Source organism: Hydractinia symbiolongicarpus, chromosome 2, assembly GCF_029227915.1.
Source record: "Hydractinia symbiolongicarpus strain clone_291-10 chromosome 2, HSymV2.1, whole genome shotgun sequence".
Lineage (NCBI taxonomy): Eukaryota > Metazoa > Cnidaria > Hydrozoa > Anthoathecata > Hydractiniidae > Hydractinia > Hydractinia symbiolongicarpus.
This window is the reverse complement of record NC_079876.1, coordinates 32,661,118-32,687,274: the sequence shown is the minus strand read 5'-3', so window position 1 is coordinate 32,687,274 and position 26,157 is coordinate 32,661,118. Positions and strand designations below refer to the sequence as shown.

The following is a 26,157-nucleotide window of genomic DNA, read 5'->3' as shown; positions in this document are numbered from 1 at the left end:
CGCATCTTTACGTCGATTGGAATCGACTGATCAGGCCAATAATAAACGGCATAATGACACTGTTAGACAAACTGCTAGGCGTAATGCAGAATCCGCTTAGCAGGTCATAAATAGAAAGCAAGTTGATATCCAAAGACATGCTGCTCTTTATGTTCGCAGAAATGCCCAATATTATAATGTTGCACGTCAACATGTTTTGCCTAATGTTTATCATTTAGGTGCTATGGATAAAAATTGTGAGTATTGTCAAGCTGTTAAGTTTGACAATGAAGAGTGTTTAAAATGCTGTCATAACGGCAAAGTCGCGCTTGATAATTTGTCTCCTTACCCTGAACAGCTAAAGCAACTGTTAACAAATAGTGATACTGGTCAGGCAAGGAACTTTCAAGCCAATATACGTAAGTATAATAGTGCAGTTTCGTTTGCTTCATTTGGAGCAAATCTTTAGCCTCCTCCTGGCCACGGACCACCATGCTTTCGTATATGCGGTCAAATATGGCATCGTAGTGGGGGTTTTCACCCTCCTGAGGGTCAAACTTCTGTTTCTAACCAACTTTATATTGATGAGGCAGGTAGAGCACTCAATGAGAGAATGGCACGTCCTGAAAATAATGGCCGTAGAGAAGACGTGATGCAAACTGTTGAAGATGTAACGAACAATGTTAGCCCTTTTACAGCTGCATACAGTTACATGGCTGAAGTGGAAGCTGATGAAATAGCTCAGGCAGCAGCTGAAAACCGTGTCCCATCAGAAGTACGCATGTGCATGAGAGTTGGCAGTGATCGAAGACGATACAACTTGCCACATCATGAAGAAGTAGCCGCAGTTTTTGTTGGCCAAGATGGAGCTCCTCCTAGAAACATAGATATTGTTACCTACCCACGTGGAGACAATTTGCAAAATATTTCTACGTTATCTGCAAATTTAGAGCCAATGGTTTATCCTCAATTTTTTCCAAGGGGTGAACCAGGTTGGTTTTATGGGATACGTTGCTGAGCGTGCAACCCGTTCTGGAAATACTACTACAATGTTGCAGTATTATACTTACCGTGTAGCTGTTCGGTTTAGTCTGATTCATTATGGAAAGAAATTATTTCAACAGTATTGTGTCGATTCTTATGTTAAAGTTGAGGGTAACAACTTAAACTACATTCGAGCAAATCAAACAAACCTGCGTGTTGACAGTTATGAAGGTTTAGCTGACCACTTGAATGCACGAGCTGAAGAGCGAGGCCTTCAAACTGGACATATTGTTGTTCTTCCTTCAAGTTTTCAAGGAAGTCCACGTCCCATGGCTCAAAACTATCAAGATGCTATGGCTGTCATTAATAAATTTTTTTCTGACGTTTACCTGCAATCGAAAATGGTGCGAAATTACAGAAAATTTGTTTGCAGGCCAACATGCACATGATCGACCTGATTTAGTTTCTCGAGTTTTTAAATTGAAACTAAATGAACTCCTAAAAGATGTTACTGAAAGGGGTGTTTTAGGTAAAACTGTATCACATTTTTATGTTATAGAATTTCAAAAGAGGGGTTTACCTCATTGTCATTTGTTACTTCATTTAGATCCCAATGATAAAGTTCCGGATGCAGATGACATAGACAGTGTTATTTCAGCCGAAATTCCTAATCAACAGGAACAACCTGAGCTGTTTGAAATTATTCGGTCATGTATGAATCATGGATCATGTGGCTATCTGAATCCTAATTCCAGATGTATTGAGGATGGTGTTTGCACAAAAAACTTTTAGTGTCTACTGTTGCTGACGTAGATGTATATCCATTGTATAGACGTCGCAATAATGGAATACATATCAGTGTCAATAATGTTGATGTAGATAATCGATGGGTTGTTCCCTACAATCCATGGCTCTCCAAGAAATACAATGCACATATAAACTTAGATGCTTGCATGTCTGTTAAATCTGTAAAATACCCGTATAAATATATTTATAAAGGTCATGATTGTGCCAACATTAAGATCAATGAACGTATTGATCACGATGAGTTACAGACATTTTTGGACGCTAGGTATGTCAGTGCGCCAGAAGCAGAATGGCGTCTTTTTGAATTTAAAATGCATCAGCAATCTCATGTTGTCCATAGACTGCCAGTGCACTTGCCTAATAACCACATTGTTTATTTTCAGCAAGGCCAGGCTGAAGAAGCTGTACGCAGAGCTGCAAATCAAGCCACTAAATTAACAGCTTGGTTTGTGCTAAATGCACAGAATCGCAATGCTCGCCAATATTTTTATCTAGAAATTCCTCTTTGTTTTGTTTTCATTAATGCCAGGAAAGTTTGGACACCCAGGCAAAACTTAAACTTTAAAATTGTTTCCAGAATGAATAGTGTGAGTCCTCGCGCAGGTGAGCTTTTTTATTTACGTATGCTATTATTGCATATACATGGTGTAACATCTTTTGAAGATTTAAAAACTGTGGATGGTAATGTCACTGAAACATTTCGCGAAACCTGTTTATTGCGTGGACACCTGCAAGATGATACTGAATGGAACAACACTTCGCAGGAGGCTGTAAACTTTCAGATGCCTCGACAATTGAGACAACTGTTTGCAGTAATACTTATCCACTGTGAACATTCTGATCCTTATACTTTGTGGACAAGATACAAGGATGCTATGTGCAAGGATTATCTTCGCCAAATGAATGAATTCCCAGTACAGGGTGCTTCAAGACATTCATTCTGCACTTAGACAATTTGGTAAATCTCTTACTGATTATAATCTTCCAAATTTAGATGAAATACCTCTAGCTGAAAACATTGACGTAGCTATGGAGGCTGAAAGAGTTTCTCAACTGAGGGTTCAACTTACTGAAGAACAGACAGGACTGGCTAATGCTGTTTCAGAGGCTGTTGTAAATGTTGCTTACAATACAGCCCAAAACAACCGTCTGTTTTATTTAGAAGGTGCTGGTGGCAGTGGTAAAACCTTTACTTATAATTACCTTATTTCTGAACTTTCAGGTTTTCATGTTGGAACTGCTGTATTTACTGGTATAGCAGCAACTGTTTTGAAAAACGGTACCACAATACATAAACTGTTTCGATTACAAGTTCCTATTTTAGAAAACAGTACATGCAACATAAGTCCAGTGTCTGCTTATGCTGCAGAGCTACGACAAAAAATCTCTTTCTACTTGATGAATCTTCCATGATTCCTAAGCATGCTTTCTATGCGATAGACCGTCTTCTTAAAGACATTTGCAATAACGAACTTCAAATTGGAGGTAAAGTTGTTCTTTTAGGTGGTGATTATTCACAGTTATTGCCTTTTGTCAGAAAAGGAAAACCAACTGGGATTGTTGACATGTGCTTAAAAAGTTCTCCACTATGGCATTTGGTAACAGAATTTGGATTGACTCGCAACATGAGAACGAGGCCAGGAGAACAAGAACTTGCTGCATGGCCTCTGCAAACTTGGGAAAGGTGTTTTACCTGTTCGTGAACAAGCACCATTCCAAGGTGCATTGAGGTGCCACGCAATTGTGTTTTACAACAAAATCAAAGTATTGTTGATACTTTGTTTATGGATTTTCACCCCGAAAATATGGCATCATATGTAATACTAACACCTACAAATGATGATTCACTTCTCATTAATGATCTGGTGCTTGCGTTATTGCCAGGTGAAGAAAAGATTTACTACAGTGCATATGATGTTGTGTGTGATGATGAGGAGGAACGGAATCAATATCCGGTGGAATTTTTAAATAGTATCACACCCTCAGGTATGCCTCCTCATTGTCCTAAATTAAAATCCGGTGCTATTGTTATGTTATTAAGAAACATAAACATAAATAAGGTTTATGTAATGGCACTCGCCTTATTGTAAGACGTCTTCATGACAACTGTATCGATGCTGAAGTACTTACTGGGAATGCTATTGGTGATCGAGTACTTATTCCAAGGGTGCAACTTGCACCGTCGGATACAGGTATGCCTTTTTTTTGCGTCGTAGACAGTTTCCACTAAGCTTCTCTCATGCTATGACAATAAACAAGGCACAAGGTCAAACTTTTGAAAAAGTTGGTATATTGTTGCGCAGGCCATGTTTTTCTCATGGCCAGTTATATGTTGCTTTTTCTAGAGCAAGAGCATTTAAAGATGTTAAAGTTAGCATTGTTCCCACCTTCGGATGCATTGATGGGAAATGTTATACCCAAAATGTGGTTTATAGCCAAATTCTGAATTGAGAATATTTTTCTCACCATTGGATGAGAGCATGTATATATTACATTTTTCAGCACACTTTTATCGCCTATATGTCCACATGTTATGTACAACCTTGCTGACGTGGACGTTATAGGTGTGTCGTGCTATTGTACACTATATGTGCGTCTGTCAGTCCTACTGTACAGGGACATGAGAACGATCAGTATAAACATTCTTTTGAAGTGTCATTTACTTAGCTATATGTTTCTCCTTTAATTACGATATACTTTTTTTGAAAGAAATGATATTAGGTATATTTTCGTTATCTTCTAAAAAAATATATATAGACTCCGGCAATTTCCACCTTTATTATCAATATATTTAAAATCCATCAATTCTACCTAATTTCTCTTTTCATTAATTTTATCTTCTCTAAGTTATTAAATGATTTAAAATGTGATTTTTAGGAATTTTTATGCATTGTAAACACAAAGCCTATACTCTTCTGATACAATGTTGACAATATATGACCAAATCTATAGTATTTTTTTGTAAATATTTTAATAATACTTAATGTATTTTTTTCCGGCATGATTGAATTTAAGAGTAGTATATATTTTTTATTTCATAGTTTTATTTTTTACTTGGAAGTTTATAGTTAATTTTTTTTTCGATTCGTAAGAAATGTCTTCCAACTTTTTGCCTTAACAAAATAGATTTAGAGGAGTTTTGCCAAGTGTTCATATTTTTACTTTTCAGTTTTGTGATTGTAAGCATTTCTTCTTCAGTTTCCTTAATTTGTTGTCATATTATTTAATTATGCTTTTCTAACACTTGCAGTTTTTTCTTTTTAGATGAAGCACAAAGTCCCATGGCTTGCCTTCCCGTGGCGTGATTCGTTACGTGAATTATTTCTATCCTAAAAAAATTCACAAACTAAAAGTCGGAGCAGTGGCATGTTAAAGTGATTTAACCATTTAAAAGTTTCCACTGTTTCATACTAAACATGTCACTATGAAAATATAAAAATCACATTTTTTTTCAAACTAAATGTAGTTTTAGTTTGTGTAAATAAAGATAAAATATGATTTTAACTTTACGTAAGCGGAAGTGCGTTGTTTGTTGGTCCCATTATTCTAATAAATATTATATATAACTCTTAACCTATTCTGATAGCTACTATTTTTTCTTCATATTTTTCAATATATAGTTTGTTTTATTCTTTATGTTTATTTTTAAAACTCTATATTCTCAACTTCTACTTATAGGTGTCATAGAAAAATAATACTAATAATAACAATAATAAAAACGGGAATGGATATAGATAAAACGTCTACTGTTAAATTCTCAAGGTAACTTCTTCTTACCCCATTTTGTTTGGCTTCAATCTAAATATTTTTTTAATTTAAGGTTGATTTGTGAAAATGTTTCCTAAATTTTCGTGAACTTACCATCAAAGTGTGCATGTGGACAACCATTCGATACGAATCATGCCATGAACTGCAAAAAGGGGGGATTTGTTTCTATTCGTCACGACAACGTAAGAGATTTTGAGGCAAACCTTCTTAAAATGGCATGCAATGACGTTGAAATTGAACCGAAACTACAACCGGTTGAAAATGATGAAGCCCGACTAGATATAGTTTTTGGCGTCCGGGACAATCCGCTTATTTCGACGTTCGAATTACCAATGTCAACTCCAACTCACAAGCGAACATTCCAGTAGCAGCAATATATCACGAGAGCGGAAAGAAGAGGAAATATAACGACCGCGTCATCAACCTTGAACATGGCTCATTCACTTCACTTGTTTTTTCCATTAATGGAGGTATGAGTCAAGAAGGTACCATATTTCACAAACATCTCGCTGAAAAGATTGCTAACAAGACGGGACAAAAGTATGAACGAATAATGTCATGGATAAGATGTAAATTAAGTTTTGTAATAATGCGTTCTGCTTTGTTGTGTCTGAGGGGTAGTCGTTCTGTGAAGGTTAACGTGGAGCCAGCTGATGACTTCAGCTTCGCATGTGACGAAGCCAGGCTTTGACATTCTGTTTTAGTTATTATAGTGTTTTTTTTAAATTGTTTGTTGTTTCAATATTTATTTTTGTTGTTTGTTTGTTCTAATAGCTGGCACACATTAGGCATCAAGTCCCCAACAGTCCTCTCTTTTTCGTTCTCGCAGCTATCTCCTTCTCGAATCTTTTTAGTCTACATCATCTTCACGATAAATTTTTAACTCGTTTTTATATAATTTTTAACTCGTTTTTATATAATATATAAATAATTTTATTATCTTGAGGTGTAAGGGTGTAAAAAATATAAAAAGTTTGCTTCATAAACAGCGCCAATATTAACACCTTTTATAATATTCTATGCATTACTTTCTATTCTTTTTGATTTTACCAGAGCCTAAAGAAAATAATAAAGAAAATAATAAGAAAACGGCAAATAATTATTATAAACACCATCGTGTTTTTATCTCTGATTTTAAGTTATATATATTGGTTTTTAATTTATTTACATATTTACATTTTAGTATCAGATAACAAAGATAACACAGAGAGTTGTGTTCGTAACATTACCAAAAATGGGGAGGATGAACCCAGTCGTGACAGTAAGTATGTTATAAAAGTGATGCGTATTTAATAACTACAATTATTAATAAAAGTAATTGTTTTGCCATTTTCCTCGCATTTTACAATCTGACTTTACTTTCAAAGCCTTTGTGGAATACAGAAAAAGTCACCCTGGGTCCGAAACAAAAAGAGCATATAAATGCTGGAAAAAAAACGGTGACCAAGACCATGAGGGGTACAATTGGGTACCCCCAAAAAACGTTTAAAAAATCAAAAAAAAAACAAATTAAAGACACACAAAAAAGTACAAACATTACATTTTCTGCCCACTGTGAAATCGGGGAAATACATTACCATTAACTGGTAATATCTACCTGTATTGATACCAGCATTCCAGCAACAATTCATCTGTTAATACTGTTACCAGTTTTGGAAAGGTATTTCTCCGATTATAATATTTTTTTGTTTGTTTGTTTGTTGTATATATATAATCCATATAATAATTTATTAATTAATTTATCTATTTAATCAGTTTTTATATTTAATATTTGCAGTTATTAATTTATTTATTTAATCAGTTTTTATATTTGATATTTGCAGTTAATAAAAATTATAATTTTTTAATAGGAAAACAGTGTACTTAACCGTTTAAAAAACTGGTAACAGAATTTTTTTGGCATTTAAAATTATGCTTGATTTATTTATCTATTTGTCTTCCCGAGTCATACAACTAAAAGGCATATCCATACTGTATTTTCTTCATTACAAGAAGACAATCTCATTTGGAAAAATTGAGAAAATGTAAATAACATTTTACAAAAATAAATAAATGCGCCCCACGCAATGCCAACTAGAAAATATTTAAAATTTACTTTACGCTTAGGCAATGAAAAACAAAAATCCTCAATCATTTTTGACAAAATTTAATGTAATTGTAGTTATAATATGTTAAAAAATATTGTTACTTACCTAATGTCAAGTTGTTGTTTTTTTCATTAAAATTGTTACCTTGAATAATGTATTGTTTTTTTCAAAAGAATGATCATACACATTTTCTTAATCAGCGCTTTAAATTTTACACAATAGAGACATTGTGAAAACAAGCCCTAAATTTTTTTGTGCATGAGTTGCTGACGTCATTAAAATTCAAATCTAAATTCTTCTTCATTTTTATGCTGTCTCAGTGGATTTTTCCACTTTAACATCGCATTAGTTACGCACCCACAAGATTTAGTCATAAAATCAGCATTTAGGCCTTATAAATTCCTTACAAACAAATTTGAGTATAATGTTTTAGTTCTAAAAGCAGCATTAATTTACTTTGTTAATTTTAATTTTCTATGTTGGAGAAAGAGAAAAGTGAAAAATTTGCAGAGGAGTTGGCTTCTTTAAAAATAAACATAGAAAGAACAATTAAATTTTAGTTTAATTTCAGCAATCAAACAATCTTAAATATAAACCAGTAGTGCATTTTTTGCCGAAAGCGGCAAATCATATATGTATAAAGCAAGGAGGAGGTACCTCCCTAAAGCAACTAATATAAGTTCGGAACATTCCTTGCATCATGTTTGCACTGTACATTTTATATGTATTATGACTGATTTTCATTTAGAAGGATCGTCACAACATGGGAAACGTACAAAGAAACTGGAATGTTGTTGGCTCTCATGCCGTTAGGGAAAAAGGCTTTGTCACCTGATAGGACGCCACAAATGCCGGAAACGTAGGCACTCAAATCCTTCGACAACGTCCAGTCACAAAAGAAGAAAATTAAATTAAAAATCTTCCGAAGAATAAACAGTTTTCTTTTTTCTTTTATTTGGCTACTCTACCAAAAATTTATATTTATTAAAAAAACGCCCTACAAGATTATCTCTTACATGGGCATATTGCCGTAATATTGTTGACGCTTTTTGAAGACTTCAATAAAGGAATAGGGTCAGTTTGTAGAAAGAAAAATGTGCTTCCAAAATAATACCATTCTTCCTTTTTCCAAGGAGGTAATTGTCACGTATGAACAAAACTTCTGTAAAAGGGTTTCGGCCAATATTCCGGAACCAAGGCTCCAAAATGTCTAACAGAATCACCTCAAAAGAGGTCAACGAACAGTTTTCCACAGGAACTAGACATTCCTTTCATTCCTGTTGTTATATAACTTGTCTAATAACGGCTGATGATTTTGCATAAAACACTAAATTATTCATCCCACTGTTCTTCTTAGTTAGCAAAAAATCAAAGATTACAACCCGCATGCCAGAGAGTGATTCCGAACATCAATATTTATCATCTAAAGAAGAAGTCAAGTAGATGCCTACACCAGACAAAAACGGCATCTTGTTGTAGCATATTATTCTTAGTATTAAATGTCTTCGCATCTGCAACGTTGTTGTAAAACAATAACATTTTTACAACTTGTTATATGTTTAGCATGTATTTTTTTATTATTATTTCTGTCTACGCATATTGTTTCATTGTATTCTGTCTTACAATCCGCAGCAACAAACGTTTTAACAAAAAGACAGGGTAAAAAAAAACACCTTATCGTATTCCTTAATTTTCCCATAACATTGTTTCCCGAATTTTGTTGTGACGATTTCATTTTGACAGGCATGCTACAAGATGCTTTAATGCCACACCGTTGACACTATTGAGTTGCAGAATAAAGTTTCCTTTGGGGACTTTAGTTTGTTATTTTACGTTATTATATTCCTTTCCTTCTCGTTCATGCTAAAATTTTAAGCATGCCATAACAGAAACCTATATTTATACTAAAATTTTAAAATTTGTCTTAAAATTAAACATCCAAAATTATTGAACTATTGGAGTTTGGATTACCTGTAATATTTTCGTATTTTGTGATTTCAGGTTAAATACATTAGAAGCAAGAAAAGCTTTCCATAAAAGCTCCATAAAAGCATAACTGCAGTGCATGCCTTGAGCACGTTCATTCGGGCGGGGAAGTTCAGTCTGCGCATGGGCGGCGGACTTTCGCTTTTTCAGCAAAATTTCAAGATGGTAGCGCATGTTGCGGAGCGCTAGCTAATTATGTTTTCAGATGTTACCCTTGAATGATTTTGAACAACAGCATCTTTCATAAATAAAAAAATATTTATTCTTTGATGCAAAACGATTTATCGTGTGTTCAGAAAGACGCTTGCGGTGAAAAAACGAAGCATGGAGCAAGGTGTTTTTAAATAACACCGTTTTTTGTTGTGCAACTTTTTTTCTTCCAAGTTTTGTACATCTTACGATAATCATTAAATTATCATATTCTAAAGTTTTTATGGAACATTCAAAGACATATACAGTTAGATTTATGTTCGAATAAGCTGTGAAAAACAACAGTTTGCTGCTTACATATTTTTTTTAAAAAAAATAAGCTCTGAAACTCTGCAATAATAATGGAGCAGTATTTCACGGACTGGTCAACTTTGAGACGACATGATGGAAAAGAAACTCACAACACTCGCACTGCCTAGTAAGTACCTTGATTTACTATTTACTCTGCTATTCCGAAACTTAACTAGCTAAAATATATATAAAATTAAAAAAGAAAAATGTCTAAACTAACTATATGTTTATTCTTCAGAGTTCTTAAACTTTCTTTTTTTTACTTGTGGTGTGAGACTTTTGGCCACAGGTTTTACTTTTAAATGATGATGCTCTAACATAGCCTTTAGTCTGGCAGTATGTGGTCTCACTGCTGCATACACTGCCCTTAAATTATTAAATACTGGGTGGATACTTTCTGCCCCTTGTTCTCCGTACATCCCCAGTCCGATTTTCCATTTCCTGATGAAATCAACCACGTGATCCTCCAACATATGTAACTTTGGAGTTACTGATGCATTGGGAAAGGTTAATCTTAAATAGGCCATCAGTGTTTTGATAGCTGTATCTGTAATATAGTTTAAAAATAAGAACATTAAAGTGTGCAACAGAAATATCAAAATATGTATGGTGTGGCTATATAATACCTCAGTTCTTTTATATATGTGTGTATATTCTTTAGTTGAGAAAGCTTGATGTTTTGTCTATAGCTATGTTAAAAAAAAAAATAATGTAAACAAAGCATTATACCTATTTCCCGAAGTTTGTTGTCATCAAAGTAGAGTGTTGAATTCATCAACTGATGACACTTCGAATAGTGCTGGAAGAGCAGCTTAAAGTTATTGCATATCTCTATTGCCTCCATATGAACATCTGTAGCACCAAAACCCAAGGACACTACCAGAATCGGAATACTGTTACACAGCTTTAGAATATTCTGTACCTATATAGAAGTAATTTTGATATTAAAACAAAAATTACTGGAACCTACAATTTGTGATTCACCTCCTCTAAGGAGCACATATAATATGCATTAATGATATTACTAGTGTTAAACTTTACCTTAAGCATTTTGTGGACATCATTGCCCACAAATGATTTACCATGATATGCTTGACGTTCTACTCCCAATTCTTTCAACTTTTCGTCCAATTGTTTGACGCATGGGCCAGTATTTTTCTCCAATATACTTATCTTCTCTAAATCATCAATCTGTTTCAACTAAGTTTAGGAATAAAAGTGTGACTAAGTGATACAATTCTTACTTTAATAAATGAGTTAATAAATGTAGAAATATTTATACCTTTTCCTTTAATTTTATTTCTAAATGCTCCAATCTTGGTTCAAAAATGTTACGTAATTCTTCTTCCTTTTCAGGGCTCTTCAAAACATTGGTGGCAAGTGCTTCATGAACCAAGTCAATTTTTTCCTTATAATCCTGAACAAGGTATTCCAGATCACGTATTTTTATTTGACTATCTACATACGACTTGAAGCCTGCTTCATCTATCACCTTGTCATTGATAGCCATGCTACCAGCTATTTTAACGTCTAACAGATGACATCTATCTTCGAACATGTTAAAAAATTTTAAATACGTGCCCAAAGATATGTGGAGTGAGGGAAGTGAAACCTAAAAATATATTATTCAGTTTATGTCTTGTGTTTAATTCTGCAGTGCAAAGAATTTTAATTGATCATTTAAAATAATAACCTGATCAAGAGGGATGTTGAACATAACTTCATCAATGACATTGTTGTAGTTTTTGGCAAATTTTATATTACCACCAGCATTTTTGAAGCTCTCATAATCTGCTTTTAATGTTGCCAAAGTTCGTTGTTTGGCTTTTCCCCGCACCGAAGTTGGAATTTTCATGTTTTGTGAAGTAATTTCACAAAACAGGCAGCAGTGACGTCCTATAGAGGAAAAAAGACATAGTGAAAAATATTTAGTTTTACAGTGGCAGAAATTAAACTAAATGTCAGAAAATTATTATTTAATTGTTACCATTAGCTCCAGTGATCCCATACATTGCACATAGGAATTCATAATCCCCAAACATGAATACTCTGATTTTCCTTTCCCTATGAATAAAAAAAACATTGAAAAAAATTGTCTTTCTTAGGCATTTATGAATTTCTACTGATATATATATAAAAAAAAAGTTTATTGTGAACTGAGAAATTGTAAATATTTAACCTGTCAACAATTTTTAACAACATTGTTAGCTATTATGACTATATACATTAAATTATTACTGGGTACAGTTTTGTCTGGGTTTTGTTTATATATTATAATTTGCTATATAAAATTTCATGCTTACTGCCAATCAAGAGTTTGAAGCAAATCTATCTGTTCTTTAAATCTGGATAATCCTATTTTTAAATTTATGCGATAGTCTTTAGCCTCAAAGAGGCTGAAGACAACAGTATTTTCTTTACTATTAGGATGTAGAGTGTTGCAACACTGATAAGACATTTTAAATGACTTTCCACCGTGATCTCCCCCAATTTTCACATGTATCTCATTGTTGTGGATTTTCTTTTCAACAAATTGTGAGTAGCTAAAAAAATAATTTAATTTGAGATCATTTCACATTTTTATATTTTTAAGATGCAATAATTTTAAAAAACTTTGTAGATAAGCTTTTTTAAAACATGTACTATTTCTATGCACAAACGTACTCATTGAGTGCATCAAGATACTTAAGAATGTGTGTTGGAACATCTACAACATATCCCCATGGTGCTTCATTCAATAAAAATTTTCCATTCCCCTCTTTAACAGGAAATTGAAACGGCATGTTTTCAACATTAATGTCTTCTCCTGTCCACTTTTTTGCGAGACTTCTTTGTTTTGACTGAGATTCTATGTTAATATTTAATGATTTCAGCCACTTATAATTTTAGGAAATTGTAAAAGAATTTTGCACTTGAAATTTTTTGTTATATATACTTAGTACCAACACTATTAGGTATCTGTGTTTCTTTTTGGATAAATACACAACACAAAGAAACAAAAATAGAAAAAAATTGACCTGCCCATTTTCTTTAATTTTTCCCATGGGATTCCAAGATCAACTTTCATTGTGACCATGGTTTCGGCTGAAAGGATAGGAGCTGCAATGTTGGCTTTGTTCAAAATTTCCTCCTTTTCATGTTCTGCAAATGATTTTACCAATTTTGAGGTTTGATTAATTAGAGAATCGGTTGTACCACATGTTGAAAGTTTCAATTGGCCAAGAATAAACTTGTTTCTGTTCTCTATAGTTTTTCTGCAAACTGCTGAAGACTTTATAGCTCTTGGTGTTGAAGTCAAGACCAGGGGCTGCAAGAAAATATAAGTTTTTAAATAAGTTGTTATGTGCATATATTGAATTATGTGAGATATTAAGTTATGTGCAGATATTGAATTATATATGTGTAGATATTATATCATGTATATATAGATATTAAATTATGAGAAGTTAAATTATGTGTAGATATATTTGAATGTATATATTTTATATGAAGACTGTACAAAAATTTATCCAAATTTAAGCCAATATATTATGCTGACTAAACAAAAAAAAAAAAAAAAAAAAAATAATTGTTCTTACTCTTGAACCACCAGTCATAAATTCTATGCCACTATTAGGTAGCGTAGATTTAGCCATTTTGGTTTTTATAACATGAAGAGCTGCTTCTTCGAAATCTCTGGGGATTTTGCTTTCCTTGTCAATACTATAAACCTCGCTTAGTAAACGTGGTTTTGCTGTTTCTGGCTTCTGATCAATGAGAGGGTGCAAGTTTTTTATAAGTTGCGTTATTGTTTTAGAAGGTGTGACAAAGTCAGGAGAAACAGGTGTATAACATATTGGACATTTTGCACTTTCTAAAGTTTGACCTTCAACTGTTGGTATGAAACATCTGTAACAGAGAGAATGCTGGCATGTGGCTAATAAAACTGGTGCTTTCATTATAGATTTACAGGAGGGACATAAGCACAGATCTAAATGTGGATTGTTCTCCTTTTTAAAGTTTTCATTGTAAAGTTCATTTGTTTCATCTAGCTTTTCGTAAATTTTTGAAGATACAGTCTTCGTCCAGTATGCATTTGTGGTAGTGCAATACCGACCTGTAGAAAGTCTTTTTTTAGGCCGACCTCCTTTTCGTTTAACACAGACATGTTCGCACACAGTGCAGTTTAAATCAGTATGTTTTTTCCAAGCAAAGAACTCATGCTTGCTTGTACTTTTGCGTTTGTCATTTTGAACAAGTCTAGCATAACATTTATTACAGATTTGTGCGGGGTGTAGCTCTGCTTTGTCGTTACACACGTCTATAAATAAGTGCTTCTGAATTTTTTCTTTAACTTTTTCGTTAAGAACATTAAAATTGTTTCTTTTATCCTTTGACAGAAGAAACCCACAAATTCTGCAAAGTTTGGCTAGGTTCAAGACGTGATCAGCAGCCATATTTGTTTGTAAACGGTAGCTAGGTTGGTGAAATCATAGGTCTACTATATGTTGAAATATCTCTTTGCAAAATATGTAAGCACCTCAAAAGTTTCACTAAATAAAAGTAGAATGTGCGGTTTTTCTAAAAATATTTAGTTTGTTGGCCGGAAAACTTTTGTTTGGGTGATTTTTTGCTGAGAATTTGTGAAATTTTTTTCACTAGAAGTTGCTACTTCCCAGGGGCTTTTTGTAACCACAACAAATGCAAGCGCGATAAAGATTATGTTTCTAACTTCCCCTGGCCTCATATACCATGGCAAAACGTTTGGTTTATTTATATGTAATGCCGTTTCTCCTGAAATGGGTTGTTTGTGCAGGGATGCAAATATGATGACGTCATTTTCACGCCTTATTTGCGGTTGTTTTGAAATTTCAAAATTAGCGCATGCGCAGACTGAATTTCCCGCTTCTAGGCGAACTTGAATGACCGTGTGAGAACGCCTTATGTCTGGAAGAAAAAGAAACCTACTCGACGCAAAGTAACTGCAAATGAGAATGTCAAGGTGTATGCTGACTATAACGCTACTGCCCTGGCAACAAATGTAATGCAAGCTCCACAGACACTTGAAACAATATTATAAAATTCCAGTTGGCATTGAATATTATGGGATGCTAAAAAAATCCAGATCCTACAAAGCAGCAGAAAGTCAAAATTTAAATGATGCGAATTCTGAAATTCTAAACGAATAAGAGGTAAACTTGTAGTTCCATTGTAGTGCGGGAAATGAAAAAAGTAATTCCCCAAAAAAAGAATTGATTGATTTCAGAAATGACTAGATTGGAGGCTAACAAGAAAATACCGTACGGAAAATCATGGCACATTTTCTGAATCACATGGTTTCCCTTGATGGTAGAAAAAAAAATTCTGTAAATAAAGTCTGCTTGATAGAATCAAGGTTGGAGACGACTTCTTCCGAAATTACTTTGATAAAATTAAAGAAAGCCAGCAACGTCAAAGCACTATCTTTCATCATTAATATCTTTTTTTGAGTATGCAGAAGAATGAAAATTACAAAGTGCACGCACAATGATAAACTCGACCAGTTAAGTCTTAAAATATAAATTCTAGAGGTTTTGCTCCTCTGAAGAATATGCTCATATAAAGGAACACAATTCTTCCTTGAGGGTGTGACAATAGGAGACTTCACCCCAGAGGATTTTATATGTGTGAAACTGCGATTGTACGTCTGGAGAAGAAGCTACAATAAGTTGATCGCAAGTCAGAAATGAAAAGGAAGAGGAGATCTTAAAGAGATTGGTAACACCTGAGCAAGTGGATTGTTTCCAACAAAGTGATATGGCAAGAAACGCAACAACGTTGCTCAGTGAGCGTATATCAAGAAAACAACGAGCCTATGTGAGATTATTTGATGACAAGTATTGTTCTTGAAAATGCCCATACAAACGCGAATACAGTCGAAAGAAACCTGACGAAAGTGGCCAGAATGTCATCATTCGAGTAAAAGATCACAAGACAAAAATCATTTATGGGGCTGCGGTTATATGCTTGTTAAAACACGAAACACATTTACTTGACATTTTTGTGATTTGCGTAAGCTCACAAATCAAATCTGATGTTGATAATATATTTATATTAGTAGGCAGATAAATTCTATATGGGTCAGAAGCGGTGTCTACAGCGGTAACGATGGTACTAAAGGCAACATCAGCACTACTGTGATAAGAAAATCAGTAACAACTCTGATTCATAACAATCAAAGAAATGATATTGAGCCTGTTGCTGGCCTACTTTCACATTCAGTTACGACTGGTATAAGTGGTATAGGTATAAGTCCTCAATAGACACAAGTGCAGGAAGGTACAGTACTTCCATACTTTGAAAAAGAAATCGCATCTTGCAGTATTCTTTAATAACTCCCCAGAAGAAGATGGACCAAGCGAAGATATTTTCCACCAATTGAAGAAAAACAGCTGTTCAACGAGTTCAAAGGATAGTTAACGATGACCCTAACTATGTACCGGGCATTGAACTTGACGAAAACCAAAGAGATGAGATCTCAATTTCAAGCATTATTGCACCAACAGAGTCTACCTTGATAGCACACCAAAAATGTTTCAACTCAAGCGAGGGCAAAGAAATAAAAAAAATGCTGTCAAGGTATTCGGCACATATTAGGAAACTATAAGATGAATCAAATTCAGACGAGATTAAAAATACGAAAGAAGGATATACAAGTTCAAAAAAGGTAAGGTCTTTGTCTTTAATAGTAACTTTCATTGTGTTGTTTGTAACATGTTTATATTTTTTAATTCCAAAACATGTTTAGTTGTAAGAATGACATTATTGATTTAGATAATCGGTATGGAAGAACTTCGTGATGCGAAACATCCATACAAATGCGCATTCAAATCATCAAGCGTAACAACACTTTAGGATTTTTAGTGCATCTATTACAAACTGGTTATAAAAATATGTGTGTTTTACAATTAAAAGCAATTCTCTTGCATGTGGTATAATAAACAGGATGACGCTTTTACAAACTCATGCGTGTGGTTTAAATTTTTGCTTTTTTGCTAGTATTCAATATTAAATGCATAAAATTGTGTTTAAAAGTATAAAACATCTCCAATATTTCTTTTTACCACTTGTCTTCAATCCATTTACTTATACAGACGGTATTTATATTACACTAATTTTAGGTGCACTCGAGAGGTTAAAGAGTGTAATAAAACAGCACTTTATACGTCTCTTTTTATAAGAATTTTTTGTTGATTGTGCGAAAAATTAAGAACACAATAAGAACATACTCAGCCTGAATTTCTTAATAGATTGTCGGATTACAAGAAACACAAATAAGAACAGTCGAAGCTAAATGAGAAAAAGGCATCACAGTGCTCTCAAAATTTAGACAGGTCAACAGCAGAAAAAGACATATGTTAATAACAACGGATTTGTAGGAGGATTTAGATGCATATTGTGACCAGAGTGCAGGATTTACAGTAAATGCTTGTTGTAATAAAGAATAGTGTGAAGAATTGTTACAATAGCTTTTTCCTCATTTGGCACAAAATTGTGAATGTTAATGTCACTAAGCAATTAGATATCAATATAATGAAATACACTGGAACAAGGTGAATAGGAGTAACTACATCGGAATGCAAACAAAAATGCTCTTTAAGCAATGTGTAAAGAAAAAAGGAGGCGTACTGTAGCCCCTGCTAAAGAGTTTTCAGAACATGCAATTCAAACAGTTAATGCCAATGTTAAGCAAGTATGAAGAAAACATTGTGTCCAAAGCTTTTCAAAACCAATTTATTCAAAAAATAACCTAAACCCATTCGGGATTGACCGAGAAATTCTTCTTGGCTTCCTGGATTTGGAACAATAGGTGTTGGTTGACAGGTCTAACCTTGTGGCAGAGTCTAGCTTACCAAAAATACGGTCCTATCAGCAGGTCAAACAAATATCTGAACAGGGACTCAAATTAGACCTCATAAGGTACAAACTCAAAATTGTGTAAGACTATTCCATTGTTCCCACGAATGTGATTTGGCAAAAAGTAAACCAAAAAATACGGACCATATTAAATCTTTTTAGATAACATTATTTGCATCTTATAGAATAGAAGAACGTTTGTCTTATTTCCAATATTTTCAGAGCCTTAACTTATTTTTAGAATTTTTTTAATAGAATAGAACATTTTCGTCCAAATACAACACGAAACCTGGCTGTAAGATTAGGCATAAAGCCATACAGAAAAAAACCTAAGATGTTAACAAGAATAATGCTTCCACTACATGGCCAGAGAAGAGCGTCCGAACCCTGATGATGGAAGAAAATTCCAAAATATATATTGATAAAAAATACTCATTGCTGGTGAATCACCTTTCTAATGCAGTGATATAACTTGTCTAATGAAAGCTGGCTATACTATAGTTAGAAGTTGCAAATTTCTCTTTCAGCAAGAATGTAAAAGAAATCATCTTCCAGAACGCAAAAAAGGATGAAAGTGTATTAAACTTTTCAAAATCCACTATTCCGAAAAAAAAATTTGCTCAGGAAATATAATTCTGTGCAATCCTCAATATAACAAAAGTGTCCACAATTTTAGCGAAAAAATCCCTCTTTCTCTCTTCTCAACAAACACTTCCACTCCGTACATCCGAAAGAACTTTTCTATAAAAACAACCTTAAATGAAAAAGGTTTACAATACAGCAAGCTGCACCGAAGTACCTTGTCTACAGGGACGGTGGTTGTCAAAACTGAGATTAGGGTCCCAGAAGAAGGTGCTGAATACACTTTCTTGCTTCTTACAAGCATGAGTACTGTCCAACTTGGACCTAAAACTATTCTTTAAGAAAATCGTAAAGAGAAAAAGCAATCCTTCTATCACAAACAATACGACACAAGACAGAGCTAACAACATAAACGGACTGGTTACAGAACAAACACAAATAGAAAAATGTATATGCCAAAAATATATTAATATAGAAAAGAATTAAATAAGACCCTCCTGTGCGCCAGAACTTGTGACTCTGGCTGTAGCTTTCCACATGTGTTACAGGGCCCCAACACTCAGCCTTACATAGGAGGTTGTCACGACAGGACCAGCCTGTCGATATTTTGACTAAGGACAGAAGACCAAGTTAGTAAACTTGGGCACCTTACTGAACTGGGGTAAAGAGTGGGGTCGTTACACCCAAAGACAAGCTAAAAGCAAACCTTCTTGCTAAGCTTCTTATAAGTTACCAGAGAAGAGTGAACTCTTTACCCTCTGGGATTAACGGTAAACTGGCTTGTATGAACCAGCTGGGGTAATACAAAACCGCTCGGATTTACATTTTCCTCCCCATGCCCCTGGTAGTACAGGTTTAAAGCAACAGCGAAGGCATTTATGAAGAGGAAAAAAAACAAACCAAAAAAAACTAGCAGCGGGGATAAAAGAAAACATGATGTAGTGCTGTTGAGCGCTCTTGGATCAAATTTGCTCATTGCCTTATCATTGCAGAGGTACCAAGAGTTTGTGGACCGATCTTTGATATGGGCCCAATAGTGGCCTGCATTCAATGTTCCAGAGTGATTTATCACAGCTACCAAAGCATACTTTTGGATAAAAGATGTGTCCGAGTCACTAGATATCGGGATATTGAGATAAGGATTAGAAGAGGAAAAACTTTCAACATATTTATTGTCCTTAACCAGATGTTCTCTATCTCTTGCAAACTTTTTCAGGTGCAAGGTTAAAATTTCGCTATTTCTCGTAATCCTTGTTTCCTTAGTGCTCTCTTGGTGCAGGGAACATTGTGGGCAAAACCATTTATTTTCATTCTCCAGATTTTCAGAAGCTAAAAATATACTAACTGACAATTGTACGCTGGAAGACGGTGACAGTGTTAGGATGTCCTGATTTTTAACAGTAACTCAAGAACAGAGACAGGTGTTACAGCTAACTGACACCGATACTTCTGTCGAGATGTTCTGAGACGCAATTACCGAGAACCCTTTCGATTCATCAAAGACAAGAAGTAACATCTCTGCCACATCATGCTGAGAATTGTATTGGAAAGTTGTATTTCCAGAAGAGTGTATCTTACGTTGTAGGGCCTTGAGAAAGTTTGAAGGATCAACGGGGGTCAAAGCACGGTTTAACATGGTCATGTTAAGAGCAATCGCCCTCATAATTGGTGACAAACGGGATGACTCCGAAGCACTCTGGGACCATAGGGATGGAATAGTACTTAGTGCTTGCAATATAACATACCAATATTAGGACCAACAATGAGTATGTTTATTATTTTTTATTGACAATATATTTCGGATAAACATTATCCATCATCAGGTCTAAAAGCAAATAAATAATGTTAAAAACAGTTAAAAACAAGTATAAAATTATTCAACATATCATACATAAACTACACCTCACATTACAACAAATCAAATTTACAAGAAAATCTAAAAACAAAACGAGTTTAAAAGAGAGTAAGGTAATTAAATTTTTATTACCAATGCTCTGCTTCTATATTCGTCTTTTGTACTTAAAACCGGTTTGATGTAATTGATCATTAACGCCTCAAGAGTCATTAAATGATAAACGTTCCGTGTTGATGAACATAAAATTGATACATTTTCCATTGTTAAAAGATTATTGCAATCGTCGAAATGCTTTCCCACCGGACCAGTTCTTTTATGTTCCTTAAGTCGTTTGATTAAATGTCGGCTCGTCGTTCTTACAGAGCTTGATGATCTGATTAGATTTTGCAGAGGACAAAAGGTGGAAGAAGATGTCATTACTGATATGAATATTAAAACACTAGCATATATCAAAAGATGCAGTAAACAAAAAAGATCCAGAAATTTGCAATTGACGAATAGATACCTTAAAGAGAATAACCTCGTTGCGCTACCTTTCGATAAGGGCATCGGAATTTGCATCATGAAAGTAGAAACGTACAATAATAAAATGAGTGAAATCACCGATTTACCTCAATTTGAAAAACTCGTCGGGAGAAGGAAGAATGAGAAGCACCCAATGCTTAAAGAAGAAGAAAGAGTTTTATCCATGTTAAAGTTGTTGAAAGAAGATAATAAAATCTCGGACGCATTGTACGATAAGATGAAACCAGTAGGAAGCCAACCGCCACGTCTATATGGCCTAGCGAAGGTACATAAGAAAGATACACCAGTTCGACCAGTACTTCCCATGCCTGGCTCAGCCTACTATAAAATTGGTAATCAAGTTTCAAAATGGTTATCTGTTGTAAAGGAGTGCAATATCAATTCCTTAACAAAGGAAATTTCTGAGCTGTTATCTCAAATTCAACTTAATACGAACGAAGAACTAGTTAGTTTTGATATAAAGTCTTTGTATACAAACGTTCCGCTTGATGAAGCCATAAATGATTGCACCGAGCTTTTATTTTCTGGTAAATACGAACAGCCTCCTGTAGATAAAGAAACCTTTAAAACCTTAGTCTCTTTGTGCAGTCGTGAAGTAGTTTTATTATCACACGATGGTTATTACAAGCAAATCGATGGCTTAGCTATGGGCAGCCCACCAGCTCCACTTCTCGCTAATAGTTGGCTAAGCAAGTTTGACTCTATCCTCAAAGACGATGCTGTACTGTATTCAAGGTATATGGATGATGTTTTGAGAAACATAGAACGTAATAGAATTGACGAAAAACTTCTACAAATTAACGACCTGCATCCGTCACTCAAATTTACCATTGAAAAAGAAGGGAAGAATACGTCTATACCTTTTCTGGATATGTTAATTATTCGTTCAAATAACAATTTATCATCGACATGGTACACGAAAGCTACCGATACAGGCCTGACGATGAACTTTCATTCACTGGCACCACGGAAATATAAACGGTCAGTCGTATCCGGCCTAGTTCATCGAATACATCGAGCGTGTAGCACATGGTCGAATTTTCACCAAAGTCTAGAAAAAGGTAAAACTGTTCTTGAGAAAAATCAATATCCGAAAGCTTTCTATGACCCGATAGTTAAAAGTACGATATCTAAGATTATGGAAAATAATGATAACGAGAATCCTGATGAAGAAAACGAGAAAGAAGAGTCTGAAGAGAAGATGATTTTCATTCAATATCTCGGGCGAGTTTCGGAGAAATTTGAAACTTCTATGAGAAAGTTGAATATTCCGTGTAAAATTATTTTCACATTGAAAAAGTTGAAAAGTTCTCTGCCTCCATTGAAACCTGTAATTGAAAAATGTTTCAAAAGTTGTTTGGTATACAAAATAGAATGTCCACGATGCAACTCGTGCTATGTCGGACAGACGAGCCGACATTTAATCAAACGACTTAAGGAACATAAAAGAACTGGTCCGGTGGGAAAGCATTTCGACGATTGCAATAATCTTTTAACAATGGAAAATGTATCAATTTTATGTTCATCAACACGGAACGTTTATCATTTAATGACTCTTGAGGCGTTAATGATCAATTACATCAAACCGGTTTTAAATACAAAAGACGAATATAGAAGCAGAGCATTGGTAATAAAAATTTAATTACCTTACTCTCTTTTAAACTCGTTTTGTTTTTAGATTTTCTTGTAAATTTGATTTGTTGTAATGTGAGGTGTAGTTTATGTATGATATGTTGAATAATTTTATACTTGTTTTTAACTGTTTTTAACATTATTTATTTGCTTTTAGACCTGATGATGGATAATGTTTATCCGAAATATATTGTCAATAAAAAATAATAAACATACTCATTGTTGGTCCTAATATTGGTATTAAATCATAAAGGTTTTGTTCCTCCTAAGTTGCTGCCAAAAAAGACAGTTCAACTTCCTTTCTGCAGGATACACAATATCAGTGAAAAAAAAAGAAAAAAATACACACACAAAGATTGCAAATACCAACCTTGACATCAAACAGTTTCGCCATAAAGCCAAGGGATGTCAGGATTCCAGGCGGGGCAACTCTAATCAGAGGTCCACTAAGTGGTCATTAGGAGGTCCTAGAATGCTAGGTCCTAGAAATTTCAAACCCCCTTGCAAAGCTTCTTATAACAATAACTGTGGGTACATCAGGATCGTTAACCCAGTAGACAAAGTGACCAAACTTGGCATCCAATATGGACTGGGGTTAAAAGTGGGGCCGTCACACCCAAAGACAAGACAGATTGTCAAACCCCCTTGCTTAGCTTCTTTTAATTACTCTGTACTCTTTTAATTACTCTGTAAGAGAGTGGGGAGTGAGCAAACTCCTGAATTACGGTAGGCTGCCGGTGAAAATAACAACCGGGGTAATAAAACCGCTAGGAAAAGAGATCCTCCCCCTTTTGCAAAGCAAAACTTGCGTTTTCACAGCTTGAGAAAGAACAACACATACACTGTTGAGTTATTTATATCAGACGGCTTAACCTTAACTACTGCCCTGTCATCGCATTTCAACCACTCGTCTACATTCCGATCTTTAAAAAAATGCCCAATAATGACCTGCTGCTAGTGTGCCTGAATGATTTATAGTTGCCACTAGTTTGTATTTGTTGGTAAAGGATACATCATCTGCAGGATGTGAAGGTACCTCCAATATGTTGGCAGAGTGAGAGATACAATTAACAAATTGGTTGTTTTTTACTGATCTTCCCTCGACACAGGTAAATCTTTTTAGTTAGAGAATCAACACCACACTGACTAAAAGCTGTCTCTCTTGTACTATCCTGGAGCGAAGAACACTGTGGACAAAGCCACATGTCATTGCCAGTCAGCTCTTCGGGTTGGAAAAACAAGTGAAAGGAGTTTGCAACGCTACTTGAGGTAGCAAGTGGCACAATAGTCATCCTCTCCTCCCTACTAGATGAAAAGAGACACGAATTGCATGACATGGTCGTTGTTAAAATATTAGTAATGCTATTGTTTGCAATAACCGACGGTCCTGTTAATTCATCCAAGATGTGTAAAAGTATCTCTGGAACGTCCTGTTGAGTGTTAATATTAAATGGAGCGCCCCTAATGCTTGACATCTTACACTGCAAGGCTCTGAGAAAGTTGGACGGGTCTATAGCAGAGCGTGATTTATACAGCAGAGATAAGTTCAGTAAAACTGACTTGGAGAGAGGAGAAACATAAGAGGACTCAGATGCACATTGTGACCAAAGTGTAGGAGTTACAGTTAAAGATTGCAAAATAGAATTGGCGTAGCACGTATAACCTTTATTTATAAGCCCTGCATGTAAAGTTATTGAAGCAGTCCTGTGGGTAGGCAAATCAGGGAAAGGCTTTTTAGACGGGTTGCTCTTACAGTAAGTTCGTTTTTGTTTCTGTGGCAAGGTTTTTGTTTTTGGGATTTGAGAATCAGGCCTTGTTGGTGTGGAGGATATGGAGATAAGTCCATCTTGATTCCATTCACAAAAAGAGGATTTCATACATACATCAGCAAGGTGACGCGCAGCTCGGAAAGTTTTGTTGTTGTTCAACCCTAATCTTTTTAAACACAGTGACACTGATCGGGAGCAATAACCTCGAGCACCTACTTCAATTGCGAAAAATCTACATTCCATCCGTTCTGTTTAATAATTTCAACTAAGGGTGAATACTTCGAAAGCTTTTTTGAATGCCAGATTTCCATATTCTCCTCACATGGACAGGTAAGCTCTATCAAAATTACACGTTTACTGTTGTTAGAGTACATGACAAGATCTGGTCTAAGCGATGTTATTGCGATATGACCAGGGAAAACGAATCCACTTTTTAAGTCAGAAAGAAGCAACCAATCGGAGGCAAGATGTAAGAGACCTATGGGCTTAGACATTTCACTAGGGGGACGAGCACCTGGTTTAACAAATTTGATGTTGTTTAGTTGTTTTAGCGGGAAAGAGATAAAAGTAGTAAACTCAGTAAGAAGCTCTAAAAGTAGACGCAAAACAGAATCGTGGCGAAATGTAAACCGATCCTGTGTAAGAGCAGTTTTGCAGCCACCTAAGACGTGGGCTGTGGTGCACACTTGCTTACCGCATAAGAAACAGGAGGTTTCAGTGCACAAACGCCACCTCTTCAAATTACTTGGTGATAGGAGAACATCATAGGTAGAGCCTAAACAAAAAGCAAGCAAGTTTGGGGGCATGCCCAGCAAGGATTTCCAGGAGAAATCGTTTTTAATGTAATTCTCCCATCTGGTCCAGTACCCTTGCACTTGTAACTGCATAGCCTTACTTATATGGTCTTCTGTATTGATGTCTCTAGCAGTTTCTGTTACCAATCTTCTGTAAGGGTAACATCCCTTGACTGTGGGTACTTTAGGGTTGGGATGCATACCTAGGCTACTTTTACCATGTTGAGGTGAACATATTATGGATCTAATCTTCATTTCAGCTTCAGCCGTCCTAACTGTGCCAAATACACTCCATTTACCCGCCTTTAATATTGGCAAGCCTGCTGAAACCAATGGGTCCTTTGAATCCCTTAGGAGCAAGTGTCCACTAATTTTAGATGATTTTAGTGCGGAAGTTAGGCTTTTTATCGGTAATGGACAGGGTGTACATGACGCGTATAAACACAAATTGGTGGTGGAATGATGCAGACGAAGCCACTTTCTTATAAAATATGATACCTTTTGCTCAAGAGTACTGGCGCACGACATTGAGACTTCATAAATCAGCAATGGCCATTGGATACGCGGGATTAGAAGGTGTTGTAAAATCCACAACTTTTGGGGACCTTTGTAAACTGACTTATCTATTGTTGAGAGGCCTACAGATAATTTCTCCTGAAGCTCGCCAATAGCTTTCCTATCAGAAATAGAATCATCTATGAGGCGACCTAAAAACCGTATTGGCATGGAGTGGATAGATGGTATATAGGAAGAGAAGTCTGTAGGGTTTGCAGGCTTTTGGACGGTGAAAGGTGTAGAATTCAGAGACTTGCCTTTTATAATAACAATACTTCGCGACTTCTGGGTTCGGAAGTCCATACCAGCCCATTTGAGTGCGGTAGCACATCTGTCTAATAGCTTTTGAGTACCCGAAACAGATGAAGACACAAGGTTAATGTCGTCCATGAAAGCTCTCATTAAGGAAAGTGCCACCTTGCTTGATGTGATAAATCCCGGAACGGAAGCCACTAAGG

At 35.1% G+C, this 26,157-nt stretch overlaps 3 protein-coding genes across 3 annotated transcripts; 2 read left to right on the top strand and 1 right to left on the bottom strand.

The window, feature by feature from the left end:
- Window positions 1-1,028: 1,028 nt before the first annotated feature.
- On the top strand, window positions 1,029-3,183 carry LOC130630136 (uncharacterized). Its single transcript, XM_057443530.1, has 5 exons — window positions 1,029-1,281; window positions 1,397-1,675; window positions 1,756-2,691; window positions 2,765-2,950; window positions 2,993-3,183. The coding sequence occupies exons 1-5, from the start codon at window positions 1,029-1,031 to the stop codon at window positions 3,181-3,183; spliced, it is 1,845 nt and encodes a 614-aa protein (XP_057299513.1).
- A 392-nt stretch (window positions 3,184-3,575) lies between these two features.
- Window positions 3,576-4,216, top strand: LOC130630135 (uncharacterized). Its single transcript, XM_057443529.1, has 3 exons — window positions 3,576-3,756; window positions 3,831-3,962; window positions 4,116-4,216. The coding sequence occupies exons 1-3, from the start codon at window positions 3,576-3,578 to the stop codon at window positions 4,214-4,216; spliced, it is 414 nt and encodes a 137-aa protein (XP_057299512.1).
- Window positions 4,217-16,916: 12,700 nt separating this feature from the next.
- LOC130630134 (uncharacterized) lies at window positions 16,917-20,232 on the bottom strand. The gene is made up of 2 exons (XM_057443528.1): window positions 20,148-20,232; window positions 16,917-19,973 (listed from the first exon to the last, which is right to left on the bottom strand). The coding sequence occupies exons 1-2, from the start codon at window positions 20,230-20,232 to the stop codon at window positions 19,321-19,323; spliced, it is 738 nt and encodes a 245-aa protein (XP_057299511.1). The 3' UTR covers window positions 16,917-19,320.
- Between the last annotated feature and the right edge of the window lie 5,925 nt (window positions 20,233-26,157).